Here is an 11,268-nt window from a genome sequence, read left to right as displayed (position 1 = left end):
GATGAGTGTCTTGTAAAGTGTTGTTTTCGTTTGACGAGCAAGAGAGAGCTTTACTACTCAATATGCGTACTTAGCCCAAAGCAGCATCTGTTGGCAAGAAATGTTCAAATCATGCTTCGCTTGATTTGAAGGCTGACATCGTTGTTGCTGGTAATAGATAAATGAAGTCCTTGACTACATCAAATTTATAGTTGTTAACTTCGATCTGTGGTTCAACACGCCGTGACTGCCTACTTGGTTTTGCCCTCGTTTGCCATCAGACCTAATCGTGCGGAATCCTTTTAAATAGCCGTAAAGGCGCGGCAACATCCAGCTTGGTATGACGATGCCATCAGCACACGCAAGGAGCTGAACACTTTTATAGAAACAAGTTCGGTTCCACTGGACCCCCACTCTGCTAACCACACTCTCCATAATAAAGTGGAAGAAATCGCATGACAATGAGTCACCTTGTCTGAAACCGCGAACGGTATCAAAAGATTCGGAGAAGTGCTTTCCTATCTTGGCGGAGTTTTGTGAGCTGCTCAACGTCATTCTGCACAGACGTGTCAGCTTAGCAGGGATACCGAACTCAGACATTATGCGATATAGTTGGTCTCGAATCGGGCTATCAAAGACTGCCTTGTGGGCAAGGAATATTTGGTGTGTGTTAACTTGGTTCTCATGGGTCTTCTCCAGGATCTGCCGCAGTGTGAATATTTGGTCGACGATGGAGCGAGCAGATCTGAAATCGCACTGGTATGGCACAGTTAGGGATTGTGGGAAGGTTTCAGTTTATCGCATAGCAAGCGGAATAGAATTTTATATGCGATGGAGACAAGGCTGATAGTGGGCGCAGTTCGTGGGGTCACCGTTCTTTAGGCTTGGACAAGGAATATAGTATATATAATAATAATCAAAAATGTTCTTGTAAAAAGTCCTTCAGTGTAGAACAAAGTCCTTGCAAACCAACGTTCCAGAATTTGTACAAAAATTTAACAAAACTAAATTTACAAATTTAAAAAAAATGTACATCAAAATTTTTAACTTTTCAATTAAATTTTTTAGAGAATTTCTGAGTATGCATTCAATTTTAGGATAATAAAATGCAAGTTTAAAGTCCCTCAAAAATCGCGTTGATTTTTGACAATTTTTTTTTACATACGATATTGTGAATTTTCTTCCATACACAAAAGACTTCCGAACATGCGCGCAGAAATGAGCACAAGTGTTCGATATATTAATTTTTGACATGGCAACATTTAGTTTTAATATTCAAATTGTTTGCTCCACTAGTTAATCTGCATACATACATACAAATGTGTGCGTGACTTAATTTATCTGTGTTAATTGTTGGAATTTGTATTTTTTTATTTTTTATTTGAATTTTTTTTATTTTTTATTTTCTATTTTTTATTTGTTAGTTTTGGCTTATATTTTTTTTTTATCGTTTTATTTAATTTGCTATTCATGTTCAATAGTTTACCCTCATTCCTTTGTTGTTTCTTCTTCTTGCCTTTGTTTCTCTGCATCCATTTAAATTTATTCACCTGCTTCAAATTGCTGTGGCTTAATGAGCATAGCTGCCCTCCAATTTTATGTTGATTTAAATATTTAATTTTTGATTTTTTTTTCCTTTTCGTTTTTTTTATTTATTCAACCTAGCCAAGATGGCATGGCCAGTTTGCTAGACCATTTAAGTAGTTATCAAAGCAAATACGATTAAATATATTTATGATATGATTAACACGATTTTTCAAGATCTAAAAATTCAATAAAAAAATTTTGTTTTTTGTATATCTAAAAATTGTATTCACGAATGCTCATTCAGCAATAAAATAAGTATCAATACTTAGATGACTGTGCATACGTTATATTTTTAATTTTTATTATTATCTTTCCGCTTATGCAAAACAAATGCGAAGCAGAAGAGGTCAAAAGCATAAAATCTCTTATTGTATACAAATCTGTACTTTCGCCAAGTTTACCATATTTGCAGATGTAGCTTAAACTATTTTATACATATAGGAGTTTTCAATAGGTACGACCGAACTTTGGCAGGGAATTTTAATTTGCATCAAATTTAGAAGAACTTTGCGTTCACAGAAGTTATTTTAATTTATAATTTCTCTTTACCACCAGCATTTATTTCATCGATTTAGAAACTACTTCTCTTCGAATGCAACCCATATTTGCCAACTTTTTTCACATTCCTTCAAGCAGTTTTATACCTTTACACCTTTCAGTATTGCCTTCAATGCTGCCATTAAAATTTGTTTTGTGGTTTTAACTCCGTTCACATCTTGCATATTCCCTAATATAAACGCATGAAGACGTACAACAATAGTCTCTACTGCCTGTTCGACCTTCCGGTACGGATCTATTTCCACTAACTCCGTCAGCTAAGTTGGTGCTATATCTTTACAATCATTGCATGCAGGAGAGTTGTGTCCCTTGTTGTAGGCAGAGCCTTGAAAACTATGCCGCGAACGAACTAACAAGAAAATCCTCAGAATTACAAAGACAAAGTCTGCCCACGGTGTAGGCATTCCACCAACTTCTTGCAAGTACCGGCATACATCGATTTTCAGCAAAGAAGGAAACAACAGATGCACAGTGGAACCTACATTTTGTGAAACAAGCTTGAGCAAAATTCTATAAAAAAAACATCCAGGCTGGAGAGCATGGTACAGTATTCCTGTCACATCCCCCATTCGATATCGCCTTTGGTACCTTTTTGGAATACTTGGTAGTTCTTAGTTCAACAAGAAGCTCGAGCTCTGCCTTCCGTGATACTGCACACGAAGCTTGAGGTGTTTAGCCAGTCCAAACCAACCTTCCACTATTGGCACTGCAAAACCAAGTCAGCTAGGCGCTGTCTTTGGTATAATAAGAAATAACACACACTCTTTCCCCGGCCTTTGCTCGAATCAGGCTTGAAGTTCTTGGTACTGATGTGTTAAGAAGCGACCACCCTGGCACCACAGGATCTATTCAGATTTCTTCAGAGGTCGGGTAGACTTAAAGTAAATTAGTGCTGTACTTCTTAGTTTATCCAAAAAAAAAAAACTCTTTGCTAGGTTTTTTGGCGGAACTCCTCGTACTATTTAGACATAAAATTAGGGGCCTTTGGTTATTTTATGAGGCACTTTTTAATGGCAGAAAGAGAGGCGGGATTTTGCATTGCCTTCCGAGGGGCGACTGCCATTAGAAACACTTTTTCTTTCATTTTATGAGAATTGTTTTGAACCCGAGTGCAACCAACTATTCTGCGGCAGCGTCGTACTTAAAATTGAATATATTGTTTCATCTCTTTTAGGCAAATATCGGCAGGATAGGAGCTAAATATGAATTCAGCCTATTACATGAAATGTTCAAAGAACCAAACGTCAACCAGTGATCTTCTATGTGGACGAACCCAGAGTTAAAAGATCAGACCTTGGGTTTGTTATACTATAGTAAAATAAGAATATACATGAAACGTACTTTTCTTACAGCCTTACTGAATCACATATAATGGAGATCATTAGTAACCGTACGTGTCTCATCAGCATCATCATTGTGGGCGTGATGGCTACGATGCCAACTGCTATTAGTATCTCATAGCTTTTCCTGCCCAGCCCTTTTGGCAACACATTGGACCCTAGTTGAATCTTTTTACATATCAGCCAGCACTACTTAACCTAACCTACCCTAGAACAAGACTAACTTCACCTATACGTAGTACTCCCTGCAATCCTGAGCAACCCGTGTGAAGACCGAGTAACCAAGCCCGGTAGAAGTAAGGGTCAGGGCTAACGAAGAGGGACGAACTCCTTTCTTTCCTTAAGCAGGAAGTTGGGTGTGAGACTAACAACCTACACCGCAAAAACCCATGTTTTGAGCCCATTCGGATCTAGGACTGTCAAAGTGATTTTTTCTCTCAATCGACTACTCTTGAATATAGGCATAATTTAAATTGTATTTGCCATGCGCACTATTGTCTACATTATGATAAAAAAAATGCAAAAATTCAAATACATACAAGATATCTTGGAACAGGGTTACCATAGAATTTTGTATGACAAGATATAAAGTAGTAAAGCTTGAAGGAAAGTCCTACTCGAAAAAGAATTAAAAATTCAAATTTTAATTTTTGCTTTCCCAAAAATTATAAAAGATATTATTGAAAAGTATATCAATAGACAACTTTTTGCGTTTCGTTTAATTCCAAAATTAAAAAACATTTGTTTAAAAGAGTTTTCTCAACGCCCTCGGTCGGTTGAGGAATGCAGTAGTTTCTAAATCTTTCGCTCACAAAATCAAAAAAAAAAAAAATAAAAAACAAGAAAAAAACGAATAGGTGTTGTTAAAAAAAAATGATTAACCATTTTAATTATGCGCATAGAGCATAGCGCCAAATGATTGACGTGAATCGCACAGAATTTTGACATATAAAAAAGCGCACGTATAAATAAATAAATATGTGGCTCACATACCAAAAAAAATTGTAATAATCGCCTATAATGCCTACATAGGTATGTATGTATGTATGTACATGTGAATGATTACTTGCCAGCGCTTAAATAAATTTGACAGCCAAAACATGACAGCGCATTCGTGGTGTCAGTGTGTCAACGCTTTTTTTTTTTTTTGTGTTTCTACATACTTTTCTTCTTTGTTATTACGGCTGGCTTGGATATTATAAGCAATTCTTTAAAACTAGTTTTGACAAATTTATGAGTAGTTTCAGTAATTTCTGATAATTATATGGCGCGTGGTAATATTTGGTTTTTTGCTTAGTCTCTTTGCGTTTTCTGTTCTGGTTTGTTTTTCTTTTTTTTTTTTGGTTTGCGATACGTGTTGCTCATAATGGAAATTTGTATGCAGATTAGTTGATTGGTTGGTAATTTAAGAAAGCTGAAATTAATACTTGAAAATTGAGTTTAAATATATTAATTAAGAGCAGGCGTTTAAAAATGCCGCAAGTCAAGCGCAAATATTTTAATGTTGTCCAATGAATACTTTTTAATTACTTGAATACTTTAGATTTCTCAAAATTTGTGCAATAATTGCTTTGTCTTTTAATTTTCTACGTTTAGCTTTTTTGTTTTTTTATGTGTTTTCGTTCTTAATTTTCGCCTGAATACTTTCACAAACAGATTTGGGAAGAAATATTTAAAAGGCACTCAAATAAAATACACTAAATTTGGACTAGTCTATTATGCAGCGATGTAACGAAGAAATCACATTTTTTTGTTGCTGGCGCAATTCTACTAAGCCCTACCCAGATTAAGTCACAGCTTTAGTCTAATTGCACCACCAAGGCACAAACACTCTATGGAGCGTAAAATTGTTAGACTGATTTTTAATATTTTTTTTACTGACGCCATCTGCTGTTTTTCCCATGTACAAAAATAAGAATCAATTTTTATAAAGGGAAAATGGGTAAGACCGCCAGCAAAAAGAAATTTTCAAAAATCAGCGCGATTCTTGAGCCACTTCCAACTTATATTCGCTTATAACAGAATTGAATGGGTCATAAAACTGTATACTCGAAATTTTTGTAAAAATTCTGTTTAACACTAAACCTACCAGAGCGGTCAAATGATCGCTTTTGAGACTTAAATCAAAATTATAAAATTTTAGGTTTTTATTATTCTTGAACTTACTGTACGACTTTTCCTATAATATATAGCTATTTAGTTTTTAATATTTTCATATATATTTCTCTGCTTCTTTCGTTTTTCCTGATATAATAATATATAATATAATATGCACTCTATCGTTGTCTACCCTGAGCGGTCTTTTGACGGAATTATATGCATTTAGGTATATATACACACCCTTTTTGGGTGTCTGGCCGAGCTCCCCCCCCTATTTGTGGCGTGCGTCTTGATGTTGTCCAACAGAGGTTGTCGGAGGTTTGCCTATTAGAAAAATGTTTTTCTTAATTTTGGTGTTTCACAGAGATTCGAACCGACATTCTCTCTGTGAATTGCGAATGGTCACGCACCAACGCATTCGGCTACGGCGGCCGCCGGGAGTTATGAATCATATAAAAATGTGCATAGATTCAGAAGCACGTCGAGTTTTAGGATGGAAGTTATACTCCACTTTAAAAGAGTTAGATGCTTTCATAGCAATTTTCCTGTATTTTTTTTACGAACAATGAACAGAAATCGTTTCACAGAAATTATGCCATTTATTTGTTTTGATAGAAGAAGCGAGCGGAGCCAGCGTCTGCAGACTTACAAATTTACTCTCATCTCCTAGGCATGGAATGCATTTATAGAAAATAGTCAAAACTGCTACAAACCAGGGGCAAGTATTACTGTTGCGACAAAATCAATATGCTGATTTACGCAGTTTATGCCCTATATGCCCAATAAACCCGACAAGCTCGGAATCAAGGTCTGGTTGGCATCGGACGTTGAAAGTAAACATATTGTGAATGGATTTCCGTATTTGGGAAAAGATGAGACGGAGCCATCAGCAATACCACTTAGTGAATTTGTTGTTCTCAAACTCACTGAACCATTTAGAGGGTGCGGACGAAATATAACCACCGATAATTTTTTTACGATCACATTTTTAGCAACAAAACTTTTATCAAAAAGAACTACCTTAGTAGGAACTATTCGGGCGCATAAGAGGGAATTACCCAACCTTTAAATAAATATGTAAAAATTGAAGAAACAGGTAAAAGTATACCTGAAACTATTGTTTTTTATAATAGCACAAAATTCGGCGCGGATATGACGGATCAAATGGCTAGAAAGTACAGCACAAAATCTAAATCTAATAGATTGCCTGTCCAGGTATTTTTCAACATTCTGGATTTAGCTGCTATAAATACTTAGATTTTATATATATTAGTAAACAACTGGAGAAAGAATATCGCCACAAGAATTTTTACTTCAGTTGGCAGAGGAAATTGCTACCGAATACGGTGTTATACATGCACAAGAAAAAATGGAAATAATGGCAAAAACTTCACCAGATTCCACTACAATAAAAAGTGCGACAACGAATAAATTTTATTTTAGTTTGAATAAGGATGTGTATGTAAATTACTGAAGTAACATCTAACTTTTCAGTTTCGAGCCTTGTTTCTAAAAATATACTCCTAAAGCCCGGAAAATAAATGTTTTTTAATTATTATATGATAATTATTTTGTGTTTATTGCTTATGCTTAATTCTGTAATAATTACAATCAACTGGAAAATACTATACATCGGTAGAAATAGGTATATATGTAGGTTTAGGTACTCGGTAGGTTTAGTGTTAGGTTAGGTTAGGTTAGTATGGTTGCCCAGGGAGTGGGCACACTTGGACGAAGAAAGGTGTCCTTTGTGGTACCATTGTCAAGGAAGTGAGGAGAGGGGAAGGACCGATGAGGTGCAGGGAGAGGGCGGGGAGAGGTGGTGATGGGAAGGTTAGGAGCGTGCGGATTATGAACGATGACTATGTTTGCGTCAACCGCTAAATGCTGCTGATGAAACTCATCATATTTTTAATGTCAGCGCCAGCTATATCAGCAGGCGTGGCAAAGAAGTAAGAGCCAAGATGCCTGAATCTTAGCCCCGCCAGGGCAGGGCAGCTAAGGAGAAGGTGCTGAGATGATTCCACCTCATCCTCCATACATCCAGCACAGAAAGGACTCGAGGTGATTCCAAGTCTCACAGCATGCATTCCTCGCGCATTGTGTCCTGTGAGAGAACCCACTAGATTGGAGAGCTGATATTTTGTCAGCCTCAGAAGCTCACCCGAGCGCCTTCGGTCCACACGTGGCCAGAAGGATTTCGCGGATTTGCACGTTTGTGCATTTGCCCAGCGCTCGCTGAGTTTGCGCGATGCCCATCTTTCCAGGATCAGGCCGCAGGTAGTCAGTGGGATTCCAATTTTCTCCCTCCGCGGGGAAATCACCTCACATGTCCCTTGTCTGGCCAGCTCATCCGCCTCACAGTTTCCCGCAATGTCGCTGTGACCGGGAACCCAGATGAGGCTAATGTCAAAGAACTCGGACGCAGTCGAAAGTGAGGTCATGCATTCCTTGACCAATTCCGAATGCACCGTCATAGACCCGAGGGCCCTTATTGCCGCTTGGCTACCTTCTTGACTGTTAGTACACATTTGAGCAGCCAATCAGCTGCCTCCTTGATTGCGGCTACCTCTGCCTGGAACACACTGCAGTGGTCCGGTAACCTGAATTTTAGTCTGATGGGGAGCCCTTCGCAAAAGACTCCTCCGCCAACCTTTCCTTCCAACTTCGATCCATCCGTGAACAAGTTCACCTGGCCCTGCCCCCAAGTGTAGCCCCCCGTCCACTCGTCCCTTGACGGGATGTGAGTGGAGAATGTTCCGGTTGGACTAAACGAGGGTATACACTGGTCTGTTGACAGAGGGATGAACTCAAAGTTTCTAAGGATGCTTGAGTGCCCACAAGGGAGGTTGAGCTTATAGCTCCAGCCCCTCAGTCTAATTGCAGTACGTGTAGCGGCAGTTCTGCCTGCGATATCTACGGGTACCACATTTAACATTGCGTTGAGCGCCAGAGTAGGAGTCGTTCGAAGCGCCCCACTGATTCCAATGAGTGCCGACCTCTGAACTCTTTCCAGCTTCTTCACCAATGTCGTCTTCTCTAGTGAGTTCCACCAGACTATGACTCCATATAACAAGATAGGCTTTACAATAGTATTATACAACCAGAAAACAACTCGAGGCGAGAGGCCCCATCTTTTGCCAATTGCGCCCTTGCACCCATACAAGGCGATTGTTGCCTTCCTCACCCTTTCCTCAATATTGGGCTTCCATGTAAGCTTGCTGTCAAGGATAATACCTAGGTACTTCACCTTGTCAGAAAGCATCAGAGGAGCGCCCCCTAGTGAGGGAAGTTGAGCTCTGGGTATTTTAAATTTCCTCGTAAATAAGACGAGCTCCGTCTTAAGAGGATTCACCGACAGACCACAATCCGTTGCCCATCTAACAACTGCATTCAGATATCCCTGCATCAAGTTGTACAGAGTATCCAAAAATTTTCCTCTAACAATTAGTGCCACGTCATCCGCGTAGGCAATTACCCTGCAGCCCCCCTTCACCAGCTCCTCCAACAGATCATTTAGAACAACAACCCAGAGGAATGGTGAGAGAACCCCACCTTGCGGAGTGCCTCTACTCACCTGCCGGTGGATGGAGATACCGCCCCACTCTGCCGTGACAGTTCTGTCGCTAAGCATTTTGTGGATAAGTCTTATAAGGTCGGTTTCGACCCCTAGTTTACCTAGAGACCTGGTAATTGCCTCCGGGAGGACGTTGTTAAAAGCCCCCTCAGGCGCCTACCGCAAACTCCTTCTGAAGAAGAGACTCTTCGATTTCTTCCACGATTGTATGTAGGGCAGATTCCACCGATCTACCCTTGCAATAAGCATGTTGAGTGTGCGACAGTCGACCCCGAGGAATTTCGCTTCTTATGTGCAGGTCAATCATCTCTCAAGGGTTTTCAGTAAGAAAGATGAGAGACTAATTGGTCTGAAGTCCTTAGGGGAGACGTGCGAGCTCTTACCTGCCTTGGGTATAAAGACAACCCTCACGGCCCTCCATGATCTTGGTATATAGCCCCTGGCTACGCAGCTCGCATAGATGGGGCTCAACCAGCGGCATGATACCTCCACAGATTTCTGCATGAGGCCCTAAGCTCGGATAGCTCCGTTGTCCACCAGGGCGGTTTTTCCTTCCTGGGAAAAGCTGTTATTGGACAAGAGGCTTCCAAGGCCTTGTTGCAAGCTGAGGTGAAAGTTTCCACCAGTTTGTCGATCGCTTCTTCCGATAGATCTAGATTTCCTCCCGGTGCTTTGGGGAGTAAGCTCAGCAAATTTCTATTATATGCATCCCAGCCCGTCCTCCTCAGGTTCCTGTAGGGGGATCTTATTGGACGAGTTTGAGTGAGAGAGAACTGAATGTACCTATGGTCCGAGAAGGAATGAGTGTTTAGCACCCTCCAATCGGGGACTCGGTTTATCAGTGAGGAAGAAGCCAGAGTAAGGTCAAGCACCTCTTCTCTGGCTCCGGTAATAAAAGTGGGGTCCTTACCCCTGTTACATATAAACAAGTCCTCGTTTAAAATATAATCAAAAAGTGACTCACCTCGTGCATTGATGTTAGAACTTCCCCAGCAGGTGTGATGGGAGTTCGCGTCAGTGCCTATGATAACGCCGATTTTCCTGCGTTTTGCTTCAGCCAGGGTTTCCCTTAGCAGCGCCGGAGGTCGTTCCACCTCGTCGTCATGTGCCATATATACGGACATCAGCCACAGCTTTCCAGCCGGGCCCTCCAGACTCACCGTCACAATGTCTTCATTGCTGAAATTAGGCAAAATAAATGCGTTAAGTTCCCTTCTGATGAGTATACAGGATCTTGGTTTACCTGTCCTGCTATACGCCACCAGTTTGTAGCTTTTCGTCCTGAGCCCAGAAATGCCGTTGCTGCTCAGCCACGGCTCCTGAATCAGGACTATATCAGCTCCACCTTGTTCAAGGCGGATAAGTAGGTTGGCGGACGCCGCCTTAGAGTGCTGAAGATTTATCTGAAGAATATTCATCCTCCAGGATCCTCTCCATCACCTCCAGGACGGCGTCCTCGCTCTCTGAGACCAGAAGCCTCTCCTCCTCCGCCCTGTCGAAGAACGACCCGATGCTTATGACGGACCCCGGTAAAGAGCGGACGTCATCAGCATTGTCAACCTCCGACGTGACGGAATCTACCTCCATGTCCACAGGAGCTTCCTCTACTGTGGGCCTTGCTTCTCCCAGCACTTCCGGATGTGCGGGGGCATCTCCTCTGGCATCGGTTTGGTAGACCTTAAGGACTACCTTCTCGAAGCCATAGTTGATGACCCCCTTTGCTTCAGCAAGAGGACTGAGAGACTCTGCATTCAGCAGAACCAGCGCTTGCCGGTAGGATCCCTCAGTCTTCTCCACCTTAACCACCCTCCAGTTGTGCGTGGGAAGTTTGGGGTTACAGTAGCGGAGGATTTCCTCCATCTTCTTCGAAGCAGAGGGTTCGGAGGGGAGCCAGACACGTGCTCGCGAACGCACAGGTAGATCCCTTCTGTCCACTACCTTCAGCTTGGCTCCCTCCCATACCTCTCCCAGCAAGGCTACTGCCGCCCTATACATCGAGGCTGACCGTTCGTCAGCGCAGACGATTCTCTTGTAAGAACCGTAGTGCCATCCGGCACTTTCACAGCTTGGAGGTGGTCCAGGGTTTTCCCTCACCACCTTCATGAATACGGCAGAGATGGCGGACGC

General features: G+C 41.2%; 1 protein-coding gene across 1 annotated transcript; it reads right to left on the bottom strand.

Moving 5' to 3' along the window:
• Positions 1-3,909: 3,909 nt before the first annotated feature.
• LOC128867256 (uncharacterized) lies at positions 3,910-11,001 on the bottom strand. Its single transcript, XM_054108361.1, has 3 exons — positions 10,667-11,001; positions 10,106-10,560; positions 3,910-3,962 (listed from the first exon to the last, which is right to left on the bottom strand). The coding sequence occupies exons 1-3, from the start codon at positions 10,999-11,001 to the stop codon at positions 3,910-3,912; spliced, it is 843 nt and encodes a 280-aa protein (XP_053964336.1).
• Positions 11,002-11,268: the final 267 nt, after the last annotated feature.

The sequence above is a fragment of the Anastrepha ludens genome, chromosome 6, assembly GCF_028408465.1.
Source record: "Anastrepha ludens isolate Willacy chromosome 6, idAnaLude1.1, whole genome shotgun sequence".
In the NCBI taxonomy this organism is placed as follows: Eukaryota; Metazoa; Arthropoda; class Insecta; order Diptera; family Tephritidae; genus Anastrepha; species Anastrepha ludens.
Note: the sequence above shows the minus strand (reverse complement) of the source record. Positions and strands in the feature narration are given on the sequence as shown.

Coding starts and splice junctions, on each gene's coding strand:
- LOC128867256 (XM_054108361.1), bottom strand. CDS start 11,001: ATGGAGGAAATCCTCCGCTACTGTAACCCCAAACTTCCCACGCACAAC. Junction 10,561..10,666: donor GACGTCCGCTCTTTACCGGG/GTCCGTCATAAG, acceptor AGGATCCTGGAG/GATGAATATTCTTCAGATAA. Junction 3,963..10,105: donor TTCTAACATCAATGCACGAG/GTGAGTCACTTT, acceptor ATCATAATGTAG/ACAATAGTGCGCATGGCAAA.